Source organism: Bombus flavifrons, chromosome 11 (assembly GCF_040668555.2).
Source record: "Bombus flavifrons isolate JBK064 chromosome 11, iyBomFlav1_principal, whole genome shotgun sequence".
In the NCBI taxonomy this organism is placed as follows: domain Eukaryota; kingdom Metazoa; phylum Arthropoda; class Insecta; order Hymenoptera; family Apidae; genus Bombus; species Bombus flavifrons.
This window is the reverse complement of record NC_138452.1, coordinates 593,963-617,129: the sequence shown is the minus strand read 5'-3', so window position 1 is coordinate 617,129 and position 23,167 is coordinate 593,963. Positions and strand designations below refer to the sequence as shown.

The 23,167-nt window shown below is 41.3% G+C and overlaps 1 protein-coding gene across 1 annotated transcript in view; it reads right to left on the bottom strand.

Annotated features, from left to right (window-relative positions):
• Window positions 1-16,302, bottom strand: part of sty (sprouty signaling antagonist) — a gene marked incomplete at its 5' end in the record, with an annotated part of 31,324 nt that extends 15,022 nt beyond the window's left edge. The window contains one exon of the mRNA XM_069123847.1: window positions 15,969-16,302. Within this exon, the coding sequence (XP_068979948.1) occupies window positions 15,969-16,302 (334 nt within the window). The remainder of the gene's footprint in view (window positions 1-15,968) is intronic.
• Between the last annotated feature and the right edge of the window lie 6,865 nt (window positions 16,303-23,167).

The following is a 23,167-nucleotide window of genomic DNA, read 5'->3' as shown; positions in this document are numbered from 1 at the left end:
CGTATATGCAAATTCCGACTGTCTCAATAAAAAGAACAATTTATAATAATATCCATATTAAATTAACTATGTAAATGTATGTATATTATATATATATATATTAAAGATAGATCTAACATTAAACTTAAAATTAAAATAAAATCTTTCCTTCTGCGAACCATTGCGAAACAAGTTACTCGAAATAGTAAATTAATTCCAGAGATACCCCTGTAGTACCGAGAACTTCTCAGTTCGATGTCCTTTCGATTCACTGAAAACAGAAAGCGAAACGCCTTCCGTTCGCAGCGATGGTAGTTCGTGAGGGTTTGCGACGCGTTTCCAGGTAATATTCTCCTACAGAAGAAGCTCGAGCTCATCGTGAAAACGTTGCTCCTTTTGCTATGGAACTCTAGATAGCCTTCCACGATTCTAATGAAAATATTTCGAAAACTTTGCAACCTTTCTCAATACGATTCCTAACGTAAAACCTGTGAGTTCTAAATATTTCCCTAGTTCTAAAGAGAAAAGTTGGAAGATTCGCAGTATTGTTCGAGTTGGAAAAGAGACGGAACATTCCAATCCTATTACCTAGCTACCTGGGTTTTTCCACATGCTTTTCCTAACTTTCCACTCGAAGACCTGAGCAATAAATCGGGAAACATTTGAAAGAGTAATATTCGACTTTTTTTTGTTATTCTTACGACTCATCGCTTCCTTCCGATAAAAGAGTGACGCAATATTGGCAATAGATGTGCAAAATCAGTTAAAACGATTGGTATCGAACCGTTTTACTTTTCCAATTACCAAACACATTTGCATGTAAATGTGTTTGGTAATTGAGATAGAAACATAGATACTACGCTATGGATTTTTAAAGATTTATAAAAAATTTGAAGGTCCAAGGAAGCACAGGATATATGTAAAAAACTATATAAAATATCAAAAGGAAATTGTGCATTATAATATTTAACGGATGTAAGTAATATTTATTTGGAATTCGTGTTTGGAATCATATTAATACAAGTACAAATTTACGTAGACGTCCTTAGCCTAAGGATAATATGTGCTTAATTATTTTCGTCGTATTTCTTTAATTCCATTTGACCATATGTCGTACATTTAAATATGCATTAAAAGCCAGTAGTTCTAGTGTTAAACTGACGTCACACGTTCTATCGTGATTGAAAAATATCGTTCACAATGGAAGATCAATCTTGCAAGTTCCACGAGAAGGGAAACAGCGCGCCACGTAGTTTAAGGCGACAGCGAAATAACAAACAGCAGGAACAATAAGGAAATAAAGAAGCACCGCCGTTTTCCAGGATGTTGCAGCTTTTTGTCATAACTGACAGGGAACGCGCGCCCCATGCAGCGAAGACGTTACGACAGATGTTTGCCGGCCTCTGTTCAACTTCCCTTCGAGCGAGCGAGCGGAGAAGCTGGTCGTCGGTCGTCGGAAGCTGTTTTGACTTTGCATGCAAAGTAGCCGCGCAGGGCAGACTGCGCGCAACCTTCTTGCTAACGTAGGAATTAATCGTTATATAGTACCTTAATACGCTCGTAAATCTCGTATAACGAATCGCCCATAAATCGACCGTCGCTATAAATTCCTATCGACGACAGCTTTGCCGGATTATTAAATTTTAATTTCGCGCTCGACTCGTTCTCGACTCGAGCGCAATAAATATACGCGCGATTCCCAAGAAGCCTAGTCAAAATGACCCTCATGATTCTTTACTTTCCAAAGTTTCTTCTAATTATTCTATTCTTTTCCTTTTTTTTTAGGACGACAGCTCTCGTAAAGTTTGTCCTGCTGATAGCTAGCAAATTTATTGACGTAACAAGCGAGAGCAATATAATACATGTGTATGTAATTAGTAGACTATGGATATTTATGCAAATTCACATTTGACGACTACGGAGAGAAAATTATATTTTTCTTGATTCCCTGATTTCCGTGATTAGACGGAAGAATTTTAATGCGATGTAATTGAAAACAAAAATATGTTAAGTTGAAAGATGTAAATCTTTTGAAAATAGAAGCCATAGTTATCAAAACGGCAATATTTTAATGCCGTCTTTACAATTTTAAAGGAAATGGGGAAATACGTATTTACCTCGAAAGCAAGATATAGTTTTGATCACGTTTTCATTATTGATTGACAACGAACCGAGTTCTAAAACTGCTTCTTCGTAACATGTAAGAAATGCAGATAGGTTGTTCCTCTGTAGTATTCGTGTTTATAAATTAAAGAAATTGAATCTAAATAGAGCTTTCATTCACCAAACATTGTAACGAGCAAGCTACCCACTCTACTTTTGATATTTTATGTATCTTTGCATAATATAAGTTATCCATATTATATAATACATAAATACATGTTATTATATTAATAATAATATTATAAGACATAGAACAATATTAAATATATAATAAATAATCAATGTATAGTATATATATTATATAATATTCTATAGATTTTGCATAGAAATATGTTAGAAATTAAATAAATAAATAATTTTACATAAATTATTAATGAATAAATGCATAGAAATTCATAATCTAATTTCACAAACGATGGATCGTTATTCATAAGCTAACGACCTCAATAAAATCCGTTTCGCCGTGAAATAGCAAATTTTTGGAATTAACAACTGAGAGCGACATAATTAGCGAACGATAAAAGCGAAACAAAATTTTGAACAGGAGCAAACGATGAAATGGGATAGAGGTAAGAGAAGGAGAGATAGGAAGAGAGGGAGCGAAAGAGAGAGAGAGAGAGAGAGAGAAAGGAACGAGCGAGAGCGACACCGGATATCCTTCAGACTGCACCCACGCAACGTGCATGCATGCCCGCGTGCATACACACTCGTATATTCAAGATGCACCAGAGCATCTCTCCGCGATTCAGTGCTGGCATATTTTTAAGCGTCGCCCAGCAAACTCGCTGTATCCGATTATTTATTCCCCCTGGTGGCATTCCCACTCGATTATCTCCGATCTTTGCCCACGGGAGCGTCGAACAACACTTTCGAAATTGATTACGAAAGGAAATAGCCTGAAAATACGACGGGACTCTGACGAAGGTTTCGACGACGAGGAACCAGCCCCGTTTACAGAGACAGATGTATCCGGTTTCGCCTGAAACCTACACGAGATACTTTGCTCTGAAAACTCTGTAAACTTTCCTTTTTCCAATTCAAAGAAACTCGAATGGTGTCTTTCTACGATCTTCGCATTGTTACGTTTCTTTTCCAGCTATAAATACGTATTTTACTTTGAAACAAATTTTTCTAGTTGATATAGATTTTCTCTTTCTCTCTTTATTGGCTCTTACAATCGTTCACCTTCTAGTTTTCAAAACATAGAATCCCCGTAACAAGCCCTGGTCAACTCCATCTTTTCTCAGCTTCTTAATTTCGTTGTGCTCGATGAACTTTTAATTCTCGCGTGATTTATTTCCGTAAGTTCGTACGTCTAAGAAACAAATTTTGTAGCAAGAAGATGACATAAATGAGAATAGTAAATTCCAAGGTAAATTTTAAAAAGCCGTAACGTCGTTAATTTTCTCTACTGTTCCATTTATGGACGGAACCAGTGTGACTTTCGAACGGCTCAGATAATTCTCTAATAGATCGACAATAAGAAAAATCTTACTTCGAGACGAGTCTTTCGATTTCGTCAATTTTTATCGACCTTTGTGACCGTCCCAATCGATTTTCCGATCCTAGCAAAGCAAAATCCTCGTAATAAATAATTTCTGGATAAGAAAGCAACTCGAAACAAGCAACAGTTGTATGCATTTTTATACGGTTCCAACGAGTTCGAAAGCGAATTATCGACGGAGCAAACAGGATCCTAATAAATGAAACAATTGACTTTTATTAACGGCGGTCGTTATAACGCGATTCGCAATAGGTTTCTGTGTGCAAAGACCTATCCTCTGCGAGAGGTATATAAACCAGGAATCGTTTACGGCGACACTGCGTTACAGAAAGAAATTTCGAGGAACCTGTGGAACGAGTCATTTTCTTACAAAGCCAACGAACGATGTGAAAAGGAAGAGAAAAGATGAGAAGGGGGAGGAAGGAGAAGAGGGAGCTGAGAAGGGAAAGAGAAGAGAAGGGAAGACAATGGATCGCTACGATCCCTTCTTTCCGTCCTTTGCTTTTCTGCCACCTTGCGTTACCTATTCTCTCCGAACCACAGGGTATATACCTGCAACACCAGCCTCGGTCTGTTACCTCTATCCGGCATCGGTTTCAAATTTAAAGCGCAATAAAATCGTTCAGGGAAGGTATCGTGTTTAGAAAAAGCACCAGCTTACATGATTTACGACGGTGATTAACTTACGAGTACATCCGATAGCTGGAGGAAGATAATCAATCACCTACTCGCCAAAGCGCTTCCCGCTACCGAGTGTTAAATTATTATCGTTTCTTTCATTCTCATTTGCATAACCTTCCGGTATTTCCTTTAATTTTAGGATCCTCTTGGCTCGTCGATTAGGTTTATTAGAAAGCTGCTAAGATTATTAGTATATCTCTGCGTAATATACATACGACGAATTTAATGTCCAACTGGAATTTATCACTCATCGAGCGATGTGAATAGTCATTTACGATTGCCAAAGTTAATGGATCATTATTTGGGTATCGAGTATGTCGTAAAGTTTATTCACGTTGTTTCCTTTGAATTATCACCGGATAATACATACATATACAATCGATCATGCGGTATCAGAAATTCGATTAAAAGTCGATCGACGAGAAAATTGGTTTTATAATATGGAAGCGTTAAACAGCTAAATATCGAGGATATAGGGTAATATACGGCAGTTTATGGAAATATCGTAGACGCTTACCATAATAAACTTTCATGCGTACAGCGTGTACATTATACACGCAACATTTTGGAATTTCATTGATACTGTAACGAGACAGACTGTCATGGTCATGTTGGAAAAATGTGCGCAAGTTACTAAATATATATTTACTACAAACGTGTATTTGGTAAAAAATTAGTGTACAGCATGAACACTTATCTTAAACATATAATAATCGATAGAGATGATTTCACTGGGTGTTGAAACTTATGAACATAAATAGCAATTTATTGTTTAGATACTTTTCTTATCTGCGAAATATCTTAACGAAATATTTTCTAATTTCAAATTTTTAGTTTCAAACTTTACCAATATATCCATGACAGTCTTATCTCATTACAGTACCAACGAAATTCCAACACGTTTTGTATTCCATGCATAATATCGGGTTATTCGAAATATTCATAGCGTTTCGATCTTAAATTTCTATCGAACAATATATAATTCCAGCTAAATCTTTCTTAATTATCGCTAATCAAACTTTATCAAATTTTCCAAACAATCTAGTATGCCTGTTCATAAAAGGTGTTTACTAAGGTAGGAATACTTTCGTGAATCACTGTAATTGAATTGTTTCTAAAGAATCGCTGGAAATGAAGAGAAAAGGAGATTAACACGAAAGCACAGATGCTTTTTCCATCGAAGGCGTGGAATTAGAGATGTCCGCGAAGCGGGAGGTTCTCTGGCTGTCGGCAGAAGAAGAGAGCAAACACACAGCTATCGTCGGCTCACGAGAAATGGAATGTGGACACCATATGGCCGGGATCTTCACCCAACCACCCACTCGTCGTCGATGTCGTCGTCGTTGTCGTCGTCGTTGTCGTCGTCGTCGTCGTCATCGTCGTCGTCGTCGTCGTCGTTGTCATCGTCATCGTCATCGTCATCGTCGTTGTCGTCGTCATCGTCGTTGTCGTCGTCGTTGTCGTCGTCATCGTCGTTGTCGTCGTCGTTGTCGTCGTCATCGTCGTTGTCGTCGTCATCGTCGTTGTCGTCGTCGTGCCACGATTCTCTCACCCGCGCCACGTTACGCATGCATCTACATCTCCAAGTCAACTCGGAGAAAAGTTCGTTAGCGATTCCAGCGTAATTGCATGGCTCGCGGAATGGAAATTTATAGCCGGTATTACCACATTCGCGTTACGTGAAATCACTCGACAGTTGGGAATTCTGGTTGTGCGTCCGTTTGCGGACTCGCGTCTTCGATCACCATTTTATGCCGCCTCGCTCGTTCGCCGACTGCTTGCCGATGTTCCCTTCAATTTTCTGTCTCGTTTCGATTGTTTGATAAGTGGTTTGATAGCAAATATTGTCATCAGAAAACTATGATCTGATTGATAATTATAAGATTTTTTATTGTACATAGAAGACTCTTCTTGCCGCAAAGATCGGTAAGATCGGTTACAGTGTTTGAAAATTTCGGCGATTTTCAAAGAGAACTTTTAGATAAGTTTTCATTAAGAAGTCAGTCTCGACCCTTTCAGAATCGAGTGTTTTTTAAACTGAGAGATAAATTCTCTTTTTGTCAATTTATTAATGACAAGAACATACATTTCATAGCGTTTTTATAGAGAAAGTGCAACGAGCCAATATTAGTTGGCTTATAACTTGTTTAAATGCAATATCGCGTGCAAGCTTGAAAGGGTTAACAACGTCCTAACAACGTCCCTTAAGAAGAGTCAAACAATGAATATCAACGGCTGGTCGGACGAAATACGATATTAATAACGGAAAGGAAATATGACGAACGTTTGTGCGTGTGAAAAATTCCAGGAAGACGCTAAATATTTTCCGATGAAAACGACTGGCTGATTACCCAACAGGGTGAAAGAAAAATCCGGATATCAAATACGCAGTCACGTACATACGTAAGTTTACGTATTCACACATATATTGTATATATGTATATAAATACAAGCCCACGTAGTGGCGACCCACACTCCACCACATGTCGTGAAACTACCGACTCTCGTGTATGTTGAAAAACTATTTTCGACGCAAGCATTGTGTATACGTGCGGACTCCTGACTCCGCCGGAAACCTCTGTTTTACGTATGTAAACATATTGCCGCGGCCTACATGCGTCTCTCGATATTTATCCAACCGGCAGGAATTCCTCTCGTTAAGGGAGCCAGCGCTCGGCTGCATCGCGGATCTTGTTATCGTTTCTGTCAAATACCGAAGCGTTTGTTACGCAAAATCGTAAGTAAAATTGCTCTTCCTTCGACGAATCTCGTTGCTCGAGTCCTCGAAATCTTTCATATCCAAACGATGGAAACTTTGAATTGCGTGAAATTACCGTGTCTCATCGATGAACTTCAGCTATTTGAGCAAAATCATATTTTTATAAATATAACTAAGAACTTGGGTACAATATCGGTTTAATTATTAGGTATTAGAAATAGCGCTGTGCTTTGTGAATTTTATAGATTATGTTAGATATACGAATTGTGTATATCTTTGCAGCTTTGAGTTTTCCATAAACATTCGCGAACAAGATGTAATTTATCAGTTAATAATATAATTAAACTTACAAATTGCAAGCTTCAGCTTGCAGATTCCTTATTTAAAATTCTATAGATAGTTTATAATTTATAAAATTTAATCTTCTTCGTTACTATATATTACGCTGAAGTACTTATCAAGCTGATAACTTGTAACTTGATTGGCGAAATTTCGCTAAATGATATTCAGAAATAGAATATCTATGCTGCGTTACTTCCAACGAACTGTACTATCAAATACTCTAACGAGATTCCATACGATTTCCACAACGCAAATAGCAAATTGCTATTCCGAACGAGCCAAAGAAAATATAGAAACAAGGTAGCAGAAGAATCGAACAAGGTTCACGATCGTTTCGATTACTTGGACCCATGTATCTAGGATGACAGCTAGCGCTGGCTTACTGTGACTGGATTATCGATAGCAGATTAATATCGAATCGAATGTTTTCCCGACCGGTGTGGAGATTATTCGTGTCACGGTGATGTCCACGTAGTCGACGAAGCTACCTAGGGAACGGTGCACGGCACGAGAAGGATCAGAGGAAAATAAAAGCAAAGGCGGTGGTTCAACAATGTTGGTGTTGTTCCCTGTTCTGCAACATCATTCCTCATCCAGTATATATCAACGTCGATCTTGTTGGCATCGCATTCTGAATGAAACTACGTTCGGACGAACGTACGTACGAACGGATCGGTGGACGGACAGATGGACGTTCTCGTGAGGGTCAACGTTCCCTTCCTTTCAAGGACGGCCGAAGAGAAAAGTCAAAGAACAGTCGGGCGTAGGAGCGAGACCTAGCCACATAAAACGGTGAAAGGGAGAGACGCGGATGAAAAGGGAGAGGGAGAGGGAGAGGGAGAGGGAAAGAGAGAGAGAGAGAGAAAGGATGGTCATTTATTTCGGGAGGGTGAATTTTCAAGCAACTAATAATAGCTCGTAAAGTGAAATAGATTGCCCTAAATATTTTGCGATGTCCAGTTTTAGAAACCGGCCATGCATCTGCCGCGTTAGAATTTTATAGGCATTCGAGATGAACACTTGTTACTTCGTTGAAGTAGAATTTCGTACAAAGCAGTCAAGTTACCTCACGATCATTTCAAATAGTTTGAAACTACTTCTTTTAAGATGTTCTATCCAGCGTTCTTTAATATTCGTTGAAATATTTCCAGTTTCCCGTGTCTTTTAACCTTTCAAGTGAAGTTATATTATACAATCTGTTAAGAAATACTGATTACGTGTGTTAAACTGTATGAAGAAGAACAAAGATGATACAAAGATTTCTGTGATCATTTTATTGAACTGAAATCTCGTCAAGCATGTAACAGAAGATTACATCAAATTGTCAGCAGTGCTATGAATTTTTCGAACGATCTATTTACCTATTTATCCTTCCTATCCTTCTCATCATTAGTCAAATCGTATCGTATAGAGTAATAATTGAAATGAAGCTTACAGAAATACGATATTTCTCGTGTTTATCTAATTGAAAATAGTTGCAAGGAAAGAACATACAAAGTAGTATCAAAAGATTGATATAGGAAGATTTTTTCATTTTCCTTGTCTTAACGTTTAATTTACACGTAAGTTCGAGAATGAACACGTAAGTAACTCGACAGCGCATCTCGACTCCGGCTTGTACACGGCTGTCATAATGGTCTGCCGCATGTATCGTGCTAATTCGTAAAAGCGTCTTCGAGATAAGGGCACGCCGTTCCACACGATAGAGGGACGCGACCATTTGGATCAGACCGATGGAGAGGAGTGCAGTTCTTCCCAAATGTTTGAAGTCCGAGATACGAATGCGAGGATTATCGTCGATCTGATTGAACAATAATGAAATACGTATCGTATAAAACTCGTTTATATATTTATGACAATCGAATAGAAATCTAAGAATAAGAAAATGTACCGAATGTACGTAATATAACAAAATAAAATAACAATAATGATTTTTAGATAAAATATTTAATAACGAGAATGAAATCTAAATAAAGATCTGTTTCAATCATAATAATGGAATTTGGATATTTGCTTCGGATATTTTACATACTCCTACATATCATCTGTATTTTATACACACTTGCATCTCTCCAATTCCACGAATTAAATGCAATTAAATGTAAATAGAATATCTAAACAGAGATTTCTATCGTTAGTTGGTAATTAATAAACCATAAAAGTGAATAAATAAATGTAGTTTAATAACTGAAAATTGAAGGGGTAGTAAGATGGTTACCACGATACAGGCTCCTATTACATTATCCGCAAACTTTATATTTACTCGATGGATTTACTTAATGAATTTTAAACACCTATACCAGAGAAGGATCGTAATGCAGCGTGGCAATCACGCCCTAACTTAACAAGCTTACGCATACACGCATATTTATACGATACACGCAGGGAATGCGAATAATATTCGTACGAAGTAGAAATCGGTAACGTAGGTAGAAATTGACGAGCTGTAAATGTTATTTTATGGCGGTATTATGTAACCGATCATTTACGGTCGGTTTATGCGCGTATAATTCGTGCTCGCAATAAAAGTCCATGCATCCGTGTATCATAACGTTGGCCCCGTGGCAGTGACAATAAATTAATTCGCCGAGAGGCCAATTCGTTGAACCCTGAATCGAATCGAATACTCTAGTCGCCAATTAAGCAGCCTGCCTCGTATCTTCGTCCCTGCGACTTCCGGTCAATCTCCGTGAGCTGATCGCGACACACGATACCTTCGTGGCAATAAACTACATCAGTCCTCCCCCTTGAATCCACTGCGGCTACTATAATTTTCGATACACCGACGGAGAAAGCAGGAGACTTTCAACTTCACACACAGCGAATACGATGGGAACGTTGTTCTGAATATCAGTTTAGGCATTATTTTACTACAATAAGCCATTATTTATACAATTGGGCATTATTTGCTACAATAAGAATCATACGAAGGTGGTTAATATAACCAGATCAATTGTTACTATTTACAAAGCTATTATCAAAGGGAATTATGCATGAAATTGCACCCTAGTGCGCTTTTTAATCTATCACAATCGGTCGTTGTTTTGGTAATTTCAGAAACGTCGAATCCAAGCGTACCGAAGCATACTGAATCAGTTGAGATAACAATTTCATAGCAACTTCATTCAACTAAACACATATTTCGAAGATTCATTCAGAGTACTCTGCAATGCAACGAGTTTCACAAATCATCTAAGTACTAGAACTGCCAAATCAATCGACAGCACCGGTATCAGATTTTTTATTTTTGCGATTACCAAAAACCTGCAAGTGTTCTTAACGATATCAATATTTTCTCTTATTAAGATAGAAACACGGTTACGCATACTTACATACTTTATATACTCTACTTTGATTTTAATTAACTATGTATAACATATTCAGGGAGGAGTCTAACTAAATTATTAAATTAAAAAATTTATTAGTTATGGTGTTAAAGAAGAGAAAGAATCGAATGCTCGTCGGAAGAAGCAGACATGTAGATCGGTCCGGAGAACCAACGACCCATCGAGAAGGCCGAAAAGAGGAGCAATAAGAACAACGAACGGGGAGAAGGCGAGCGATCAGCTAGACCGGATATGACGCGACAGCACATAACGATGATCGTAGATTGCGTTCAGTGCTTGTGCAAAAGCAGGCGAGCAGGAGCGAGTTGATGAAACGGTGACGAACAGGGAGGGTAGAGTAGCAACGAGAGGGAGGGAGGGAGGGAGGGAGGGAGGGAGGGAGGGAGGGGGAGAGAGAGAGAGAGAGAGAAAGAGAGAAAGTGCGAGGAGGAGGAAATGAAAAAGATGCGAGAGAGCGAGAAAGGAGATCAAAGACGGAGGAACGAGAGATAACGGGGTTGGCAAACATGAAGATAGCGGCGGTGTTCTTGTATTACGAAGAGAGGAGAGAATCTTACTTCAGCAAAGGACGTGACCCAAGTGTTCAGCGTTCCGATCGAAGAAATGCGCGCTTTCGCGAAATCGAAGTACATATAAGGAGATTTTCACCTCGCCAGATATTTTAGAAATGTATGCTTCTACATTATAAAACGATTTGTAAGAATTTTCTTGGAAAATCTCTAAACAAGTCTCTCTTTTGTCTCGGCTAGCATGTCATTTAGAATACACGCAAGTATAGACAGCATTAATCGAGAGGAGAATTGAATCAGGCTCGAACGTTTGAATCATACCCTTTGTTAAAGATTCGAGTATGACTCTAGATTGTAGACTATTGCAAGAGTAGGATAGGCCGACAGGCTTGGCGTCTCTGCATCGAAAACGTTGACTCGACCGTCAACATATTATGAATATTGCTCAACGGGATACCAACACGTATGTACATTGGAACAAAGCCTAATGAAATAAGCGCTTCGTTTAGAATCGATTTTGATTTGTTATGGTACTATATGGAAATATCATGTGCCTATTATATGGAAATGCATTTGCGGAAATTTTGCAGGCGTAGTTCGCTTGGAAGTTGACGTGCCGATTCGTCACGAACGACGTCGAAACGCGTGGAATGCAAGCAACATCGTCAACGTTACGCGGAACGGTGGCTTTGGAATGGAAACTTTCACAATGCCTCTCCCCCTCACCCGTGTCTGGTGCAAAACACATCGACGGACCTTCTTTTTCCTGAATGTATGTATAGATAGAGTCTCGTTTTTAAAATACTTTTTCTTGTTCTTATGTAAAACCAGAAGTTGTCTATAGGATTTCAATGTCGAATTAATTTCTCATCGATCACGAAACTCCTACGTCGTACTGTCTTCGATCGATATACGAAGACGTTTTATCCGACGTCGAAAGACGAAGGATACGATCTGTGCATAATTTAAATGACTCGTTGATGAGTTTAAAGACGCACGTGCAAACGCGCGAGGACGTGCAACGCCAACCACTCCTTTTATGACTTTGTTCATATTCCTTCGATTCATTATTCCGGACACATGTCACTCAAGGACGTGGCGTCTTTGCGCGAAGATCATCAAGTGCATTTGCAAAGTGTTACCACACCGCATTTATTGCGAAGTTGCGCCACATTACATAAGAAACGGTAGCTCGAAACTCGCCTTCCACCAATCGTACATTCTGGGTTCAAAGTTACTATAGGATGTGATTAAACGTGAACGTAGTATGTGTTACAAACACTGAAATACGAATGTCAAACCAAATCTCTGGCGTATACGTAACCATGTCATATGCATACTACATATTAATACATCGTTAACTAACGTATCAAGAATCAGAGAACTTGCGTTTCCATCGGCTTCATCACGAAATTGACTCGATTTTCTATCAACATTCGATTAAATTATCGTTTAGTATCAATTTCCTGGGATCTAATGGTATCTTAATCCATTAAGGTTTAACGTTATATTAATGCAATATCTCATTTATAAGCTTTTTCTTAATCAATATACGTTATCGAATTCTGTGTTTTAACATCACGGCTAATTAAAGGAAATTTCAAGAATTTGTTTGATATCTCTCACTTTTTTGTTGTTTCATTTTTGTTGTGATAAATCGTTGCTTGGTCTAACATAGTTCCTAAAGATAAAGCTTCAGCTTCAATGTTTTCCGAGGACGGGGAACATTTTCGAGATATAATGAATATCTTTGTCGCGTATCTTGAACGTACTTCGAATTATTCAGCAAGCGACGCAGTGGTTCGAGAATATCGGAAAATCACGTTCTGCGTCGCGTTTTGCGTCATCGACTTCGTCTTGTCCCTTTCGAGGGAATGACAAACGCGAGCAGAATAATAAGAGAGCCCTTCGTGGAGAACGTTGGAAACAATGGCTAAACGCCAAAAAAATACATTTTTCACCGATCTACTCGTACATTCGTTTACCAGTTACGATTAATCACAGAGATGCAAGGCAATAATTTAGAGGCGACATTGAAAGGTGAATACGCCTGATCAAAGCCTTTTTTTTGAATATAAATCTATACAAAAAATAGTATGTGTGAACATACTCGTAAATTTATTTTCTGATAAAAAAAGTTAAATATATCCGACGAGTTTGAAACTCTACAGACTTACAAACAGATTATTACGACACTGTACGATCTACTAGTTGTCATTCAAAAGTGCCTGAATGAGAAATCTTATCGATTCGTAACCAACTGAATGAAAACAGAACGAAAGAAAAACGAGACGAAATTAGTTTCTATATCCCTGTCGCAGATACAGCGTATTAATCTTTCTCATCGATGAGTCGAGTATAGCGCCAGACGAGTCAGCTACCTATGCGCCATGCGTGGAAATCACGGTTTCATTCATGCCAGACCGACACTACTATGTGTGTGTGCATGTCTGTGGCTGAGTATTCGTTTACGTGTATATCTGTGTCACGATGCGCGTGAGCGTGCCGATATCTTGCCTCGCAAGTCGCCGTGCAAACTGCCTCTACAAGTTGGCCTGAAAGTCTCTAGCACACACCTTTATCTCTATATACTACATATTTCAAGTCCAGTAAAACTTTACAGTAAAATTACACAGATGACAGACACTTATTCATCGATTTTCCGTCATCAAACTCAAATCGATCAATAGGTTTCGATTTCAACGGAGGAACTTTCGATCGAATCATGAAATCGTAAATCTAACGTTGGTTTTACTCGCGGCTGCACACTTCCAAGTGAAATTACACTACCCACTCGATGAATATCGGAGATATCTAATCTACGATCGAATATCAAATGTTACGTGTCAGATCTTATATCCCAGTGTTCTGACTAAGCCGTTCGATCGAGCCTTTCCAGATACCAAACCTAATCTCGGGCGCGATTCATGACTTCAATGTACGCGTCGATGATTGTTACTATTCGCGATTATTACTGTTTCCGAATTTCTTGGAAAACTAATCATTCAACCGGAAGTGCGACTCACCGAAGGTCTTTAGTAATATTCTACGCGAGATTCTTTGAGCACCCGATAAATCGGCATACGTATTTATACGCGAGAAACTTACGTGAAACGTTGACGCAGACACGCAGGCGCATGCGCGCCAGGTACGTCAAACCGAGTGGCATTCATTTCTATTGCCATTCGAAGCGAATGACGCGGCTATGTGTTGGTGTGAATGCGCGGCACTGCGCATGCGCTCGTACTCCGATCGTATTCCGTTCCAAGAGAGAGGAAACTAGCAATAAGACTAATTCAATTACAGTCTGCAAGTTTTCAATCGGCGCTATCTTTGATAAATCATACACGCATATATATGAACCAAATAAATTCGCTTTTTAGATTCATTCGGAGAATATAAAATAAAAATATGAAATCGTAGCTCATAGAGGTGTATAATAATCAGGAAAGAAGATAAGGGGTATTCAGTTAACATAGGTTAACGAATGCGAATCAACTTCAGTATAGATAACGCGAGATAAAGGCCGATGTTTACTTGGAGTCAGATTTTTATTTTAGCATTTTACACGTGTCACTCGATACGTCTGTCCTCCCTTTCGACATTTCGTTATACAAATTTGTCCGAGAAGGATATTGAGCCACCAGAAAATACGACTGGAAAATCGATCGAATACCATATACACCCAGTGCATTCATAGATAGAATAAGCGAATACTTTCCATGAAAGCATACGCGACCCGCCTACGAGGTCAGCATTCCCATCGACGGGAGGAAAGCAACGAGCACACGAAGCCGAATGCTCGAGGAGGAAACACGGCTACGTAAAATGTGTCGGGCGTTACGAACGGAAAGGTGGCGGCTACTTTCTCGCAAACTTTCTACACCAGTAAATTTCATTCACTACTCGGCCCGTACCTTCTGGCTGACTTCTATGAAAGCGTAATGTGACTCAATCCGCGGCGAGTCACGCTCGCTCGCTCCGATCGTCGATGAAATTGCTACGAAGAAATCGTGCGACCTCGCTAGCAACCCAGCGAGCTTTATATCGGAGCTATGAATGTTATATTTTCTAAACAAACATGGAATAAGCCTAAAAGGTGTACAGTATACCGCATATTACATAGAAACCATAAAAGTTTTGGTAGACTCGTTTGACTAGGTCTCCCTTATATTAGGTTCCAAGAGTGAATCCCCAATGAGAAAGAAACGAGCAACAACAGCCTACAGAGTTTCTTTAGGATCGATTCCTTTCGATCAACGATTCGTTCAAGAACGAAAAAGGTTGGGTTAAGCGTGTTAACTCTACTACGATCCTCGAATATTTCTATCTCAATCTTGCTTTTATTTTAGCAAGTAAAACGGATTTTTAGTGTTATCAGGAAGTGTTTAACATAGGATTGAAACAAGTAATCGCACATTTTTATATTTTACTCGAGCTTGAGATATTTTTCAACGTTAGAAAAGGCGCGCTAGAATAACCGATTCATCCCTTAACCAGATTTACGCCAGTCATAGCGAACTACATCGAAATGAAATGGCACCTAAAATCATAGAGGAATAGGGACGAAGAAAGTATATCCAAGAGAATCGACTCGAGAGCGTGACGACTTGATTCGTTTTCTCCGATTAATAGGTTGATTAAAATTCCCGTAATAAAAATAACGATCGAATGACGGTAGAAAGTAAATTCATGTTGGATAAATATTGAAAGTTCAGACTCACCGTTTCGACTAGGGGGCCGTGGAGGCGCAGGATACTGGGGCGGCGTCAAGGGTGGCGGCTGCGGCGACACTCGCGCAGACGAGGAGGTCGTTGAGCCTTGGGAGGCGGACGGCGCCGGTACAAGCGTCGTCGTCAGTGGCGTCGTCGACGTGATAGTCGTCGTAGCCGCCGTCGGTGTCAACGGGGACGTGGTGGCGGCGATTGTGGTGGTGTGCTGCCCGATGTACCTTGAGGCGGTGCTGCTCAGGCTGTTAAACGGCCAGGGCGGGCGCCGCGGTGGCAGCACCGGGGGCGGCTCGTAGTCCAAGGTATCCACACTTTCGGCACTTCCGTTTCACCTGTATCCTTCACCGAACCGCGAAATCGTCGTTTTAGCTTTATCCTTCGCTGTAGTTTCCGTGGCACGTGTTCGAGCACGAACTCATTAGAGGCGCGAGCCGACGACTCCCTTTATCGCCGCAATCTCTCTTTCACTATCTTCCTTTTCTTTTTTTTTTTCTTTGAAATCCGCGAGCACACAACACGCGGTCTGCGTTCGGAAAGCGAATGGGGAAACAAGAACGAGAAAGAAAGATGGAGCAACAGTGACTGCGCGCACCGTGAGGTTTCGAAAAAAAGATATTGTCGCGTTCTCTCTTATCTGCCTCTTCCTCCTTATATTCTATCTCCTCACTTCTCTTCTTTCGCACTGGTCACGTCACAACACGTAAACACATGCTCCAGAGTACGGATACTATAGGTGTAATGGCATAGTGCAGTGAAACGTAACAGACGAACAAGAAACTCGCGTACAGGCTACGGATTATCGGTAGATTTCCGTGGTTAGGAACGAAAGCGGTGAACACGGCACGGTGGCTCCGGCGTAAGAGCTCTGTCGAGAAAAACACAAGCACGGGAAGAGGAGATGAGAGAACCGAGTGGAGTGGAGTCGAGTCGTGGCAAGGCGAGACGAAGTGAGACGAGATGATGCGAGGTAAGGCAAGCCGAGAGGAGACGAAACGAGACAAGGCGAGACGAGACGAGAGATGAGGTGAGGCGAGGCGAGGTTACGACGACGTGGAGAGGAGAGAGCAGAGGAGAATACGAGGAGAGGAAGCCAAACCGTGACAAAGTGAGGCAAAGGGCGGAGAGTCGAACGAGTACTAAGGTGTGCTATGAGGTGAAGCGAGGTGAGGAGAGGTAGAACGAGGTGTGGTGAGGTAAGAGGAGGGAGAGGCAAGACGAGTCGAGACGAGGCGAGACAGAAGGACAAGACCGGTGAATACACTGCGGGCTCTTCTCGCGCACTGGGAACACATACGGGCTCTCTCTCGTGGCAACGATGCGCGCTCTTCTCCGTCTCTCTTTCTTTCTTTTTCCCTTTCTCTTTCCGCTACGGGACGGCTGCTGGTCGAGCGAGAGCGAAAATCAAAGAGAGAGAAGGCACGAGAGAACGACGATTAGCGTGCGCAACCGAGAGAGAGAGAGCGCGAGAGAAAGAGAGCCGACGACTGAATCTCGCGTAGGCCGTCTGCCAGTAAACAGGCTCCTTCATTCACTGCTTATTTTATACGGGCGGCCCCCTATGCTCCACAGAAATAGCCACTTCGCTCTGTCCTCGTCGCGCGCACATGCCACGGCCGGATATGCCTTCGCTCTTCGGTAGATCTCCTTCCTCTCTCTCTCTCCCCCTCGTTCCTGCCTCTCCTTTCTCTCGCACTCTCGCATTCGTGTCACGCGGCTCGCACCTCGAACAACAGTACTGCTGCTCGTCGTGGAAAAGCAACGAGTAGGACCTCCTCACCGACGTTCTCCTTCTCGTGCATCCTTCTTTCCTCTTCTTCGGAGCGTTGCTTTTTCTTCCTTAAAGCGTATGTGCTTTTCCTCTTCTCTCTCTCACTCTCTCTCACTCTCACGCGTACGTCCTCGTGCGTAAACTTCACCGAGCTGGATGCCTGCCCTTTATTCTGCCCTCCGTTATTCTTCCGTCTCCTCCTACCGGCACACGAGACACTGCCACACTCTCTGCCTTTGCCACTGCCAGCAGCACCCCGACGACGATGCCGACAGGTGCGTCACGATCGATCGAGTCGCCCCGTTCTACCGTAAACTAACTGACACTGTTGCCGGGAATTTGATCGTTTCGCTAATATCCAAATGTCACTGATTTTCTCCTATTATATCTCTCTAGTCAGGAGATTTATTATACAGCTTTCGATGCAATCAGCTTAACAGGCTCTGCACTGAAACGATGTCACCGCCAAATATCGATACAGTTTTGTTTCTTTCGTGCACACCTCCACCGTTCCGTAGATCCAGTAATTTCCCCCTCGATCTATGCGAGAAAATCGATCGTGTAGATCGATTGAGCGAGATTTTTTTTTTTTGAGGAATCACATAAGCACGACGCAATTCTCGATACGTACACCACTGATGGTGATAAATGTAACGCGTGTGTCCGTGGTTAAATATCAGCCAGCGTAAAGGGTTCGCTTGCGTTCACTGATTTTCTCGAATGGCAAGCCTCCGCTCGATTTCCCCGCGATGGCTGGCAAACTGCGCGCACACACAAGCGAATGCATACACGGGGAGCCTGGGTATTCGTGGCGTACGGTCCTCCTCTCTTGCGTTAAGCAAAGAACGGGGGAGAAAGAGAGTTGGAACGAGTCGGATGGAAGGAAGAAAAAAAGAGACGAAACGACGAAACAGCCACGAGGAGTGGGAGAAGCGTGAACGAGGGAGCGGAAGAAAGACAGATGGAGAAAGAGAGAGAAACAAGGCAGGAAAAAAGGAAGGGAGGAAGAAAGACGGATAAAGTGGGTGGGAGCAACGATCGTCGTGCAAGAGAGAGAAGAAAAAGTTCAGCTGGCCTCGGCGGCCATGCCGGTGTAGATCGTGCGAGCGCAGCCCAGGCACGTACTGTCCGGCCCGCAGGCCCACCACTCAACACCTCTATTTTCTCGCCTTTTCCCTCTTGCTCCCTCTCTTCTTCTTTTATCCTCTCTTTCCTCCGCACTTTTTTCGCTTTTTGCTTCGACCACGTATTCCTCCAAGCTTCGCGATCACGTACACGACACAATCTCTCCTTCTCCTTGTCGTCTTTTCTAACCTCTCTTCCTTCCAACTTTTTTCACGTTCGTTCGTATTGCCGTGCCGGTCGACGATCAAATCGATCCTCGAGCCTCCGTGTATCCATCGGATCTCTTCGTTTTCTCACTTTCGACTTAAAGCGTGTAACACGTTTACAGTTCTCCCGGTGAATACGATCGCGTACGACGATCCAAATGTGATTCGAACAAACTGTAAACGATGTGTTTGTACACACTAACGACTATCGAGCGGAAAGGCGAACGAACCTCTTTTCCTGTTTCTCACGGAAAATCTTAGGCGAACAATCTCGCCGTTTGGTCTAGTTTAACGAGAAAGAGAGAAATATAATAATGCGCACGCGTACACTCGCGATTTCTCTTGCTCTCCTCTTTCCCTCTTTCCGAGTCGAGTATCACCCGTTCTTTTTTTCTCAATACCGTATATACCGTTCGTTTTCACAGCAGGAGTATAATCGTGTTTCGTTTGGAGCCGAGGCCGGCTGCGCTCAACGCTGGTGTGGCGTTGTAGACTCTCTGCTTGTTACAAACAGCGGAGCAGCGGCCTGTCTGTCTGTGGGTGGGGTGCGCGCGATGCGCATGCGCACTCGATCATACCGAAAGTTGCATATGCGCGCGTTCACTCATACGAGCGTGATCGTTTACACGTAAACGTGCATACATACGTCGCGGCAACCTCACCGCCACGAAAGCACCGTGACGCCTGCTATCCCCCCCCTCGCTTCGCCCTGCTTCGCCCGAGTATAGCGTACCCCGCGAGCCAGACGCGATACTTCATTCATGCTCGTATTGTGCGACCAGGGCTGTTTCTGTTCACCCAGGTCCCACGTACTTTTTGCCAACTTTCGTACACGTGTACCGCGTCTAATCTACGACACTCACGCTCCACTCTCTCTCCTATCTATCATGTTCATTCATTTTATATCGCTTATCAAAATCTACTTTTACGTTGTTCCGCGATCGTTGCTTTTCAAAATAATTCATTAATGAATCAAACTTAAAGATTCCTTATACACGAGCGATTAACATGGAATGTATTAAATAAATATATTTGTAATCAACTATGGAAGTTAAACATTCATAAGTTCGTAAACGCGATCTCTTCTCAAAGAACTGACGAGAATGCGCTCAGGGAGGACGGTTTATTCATTGAAGGATATCGAAGCGGGAAAGGATTTCGCTCGTTCGTATTCTCTCTTCGCTCCGCGGTGCTTGAAAAATCTTCGCTCAGGTGATCGAACGTCATAAAACCGATACCCCTCTGTGTACTACGGGGCTCTCCCACATGTCGGGGATTCTCGGTTCTCTTCGGAAATGTCCGCCGACTACATCCTCTTTCGTCTTCGTCGTTCTTGTTTTACAACCCGTACGACTGTCCTCGTTCCCCATCTGTTCGTCTCACTCTATTCGTTTACACGTAAGTCGCACCGTAACTCTGTGGCTGTGCCACGTTATTTATGCGGCCGTGTGTGCGTGTTCCTCCTCCCACTCCCTGTTGTAAGGCAGACAGTGAGCATAAACCAGGCTGTCCTTGTCGCTTCCAGCTTGGCTATCTCCGTTTCGCCCAGCCGGGACACCAGGCAGCGCAGCAGTTCGAGTATTAATCGGACACGCAAGTTTCGAATCACGAGCGGAATATTGTCAAGATAAATCGACCAGACTCCTGCAAATAAAATTACCATAAATACACCGGGTTGCATCACGTCGCGCTCTTTCCTCTCCGGCGGACGCCTTTCCAACCTTATCCACTGTATATACGTTCCAAATCGACGCTTTTGTCCTCGAAACTTCGCCACGGTGTTCGACAAACCTTCCAGTCGTATTTATATCATATTCTCACTGGCGTTTCTACGTATCAATGATTGAAGTATAATATTTAATTAGACGACGAAATACAAAATATCCTGATTTCAGATAACAGCTTATGTACAGATTGTGAATTTGTTCTTGTCGACGAGATTTTATCACGCTATTCATCAAATATTCCACTCCTATTTGTCTCATAAAAATATGTTCAAAAATCAGAAGGTTAGCGCTTCCGTCAATGATTCCGTGAATAGATTGATTAATGTGAAATATCCTGATTTGATCGGTGCACTTACATATGAACATAAAGGAGAGAAACACGATGAAGACATTTTTGTTGATTTTCTGATTTTCTCACTTTATGATCAAACAGGGGAATGTTAAATATGACATAATCAAAAATGAAATAACTTCTCAGGTCCAGACATGTAAGTCTTTCAAAAATAGCTCATAAATTATGATGATAGCTGATGTTTTGTGAAAGCCAAAAATGTACGTAATTAGTAAACCAAGAAATATTCTTTAAATTTTCAGGGGAATAAGAGAACGCACGTTTAGTTCTAAAAATCTGACTTATCATGTTCTTTCCTTGTAATCCTCCTATAGAATCCAAACACAAGAAACGTAAAAATATAGTCTAGTCGTTGTTGAAAAGCGATCTACTCGTTTCGTTTATATGTATGTAAAGATTGGAGTGGTTTTACGAAACGCATCGACGGTGACGACTCTTAGTACTCGGCAGTAAATACGGTGAACCGGTTTCCATGCAAAAATGCCACTGTTCTAGTCTCGAATGCGCGAAGCGGGCGTATTAAACGTGTGATTGATTTACAAATCGCATTTTTCAAAGGTCTCGAAGTTTACGATCGGGAATCGAACGGAACGTAGTATCGAGACGAATAAATCCTTAGAGTCGAGGAAAAACAAGCTGGCGACATTGAAGGGAACAACGAAAAGTGATCTAGAAACGCGACTGGTCAGACTCGTCTAATAATGTGGCACTAGCGTTGCTGCAAATCATGTTTTACTCGCATACATGCAAAGGAGATACCCAAGGTTTTCATGAAACGTTCGTTCATATCGTTACTCGAGAACTCACCTGATTCATTAGCGGCAGCTACACTCGCGAACTTATCGTTACAAACAACGTTGGTCGAGGACGAGTTCAAGGCCTTAATTTTCAAAAGCATTTAACATAATTGGAATGTGAAAATATGAAACATCCCTGTATTATAGTAGTTTTCGATGTACGCGAAATCAGTATATCAAAAGAATTATCAGTGTCATAAAAATGGAATTAAAATGAAAATCTTTGTGTTCGACGCTGTCTCGACGCTGACAACGAGATGTAATTAATTTAAACGAAGCAAACATAATATAATGAGGTACAAAGAAATCGTAGTTAATGAGACGTAAAAAGAACAGTGCTCTTATTCGCGAGACCTTCCGCGCTTCTTACTTCTTTCCATAGTTGTTACAGATACAACACAAGTGACGAATTTATAATAGCATAATAATAATTATAATATATATATATATATATAGTAGTAATAGTAATAATAATATAAATACACATTTTGCATGGCGGGCGTGGCGATATGAATCGCGTGCACCACTTCCCTCTGGAGGATATCCGGTGTGGAAACGCTTCGTCCTACCTCTCCCTTCTTCACGTTCCGACCGACGAGCCCCCCTTTTCCCTCTTGCGTTCGATGATCACCTTTCCTAGCGTCGTAATAACATGTCCTGACGTACTCTCAACTGGCAAATGGAGACACGTTCGTCTCATAATTCTCGCCACCTCGTGCACTATCTTGTTGAAAAGCTTCTGAATCTTTGACAAGTGCGAATAACACTTGGAGACGATAGGAGAGAAAACATGATTTTCTGATTTTAATGTTGCTTTATGATCGAGCAGAAGCATTTTAATATGCCACAATTAAAAACAAAAACAACATCACATCTGTTAGGTTGAAAGATGTGATTTAAAAATAGCGGTCAGGTTGACAAAGTTTTGTGGAAGACAATGGTACAGTTACTAAGATGAACGATGTTTTAGAAATTTTGAGAAGTACCAAGAGGTATGCGTGTTTAACTACCAAAACCAAAGAAGAAACAATTTTGGTTGCATAGAATCGATCGACAGTATAAATATTGAATCTTAAAAATGCTTCTTCGTAAGAGATAGGAAATTTAACTCATTGCGTTCTTTTGTACAAGTGCAGATCGAAAATATAGAATCTCTTTTTTCGTGTAATATCGTTAACATATTACGGAAATTTTTTAGAAAATTCGACTAGTTCCACG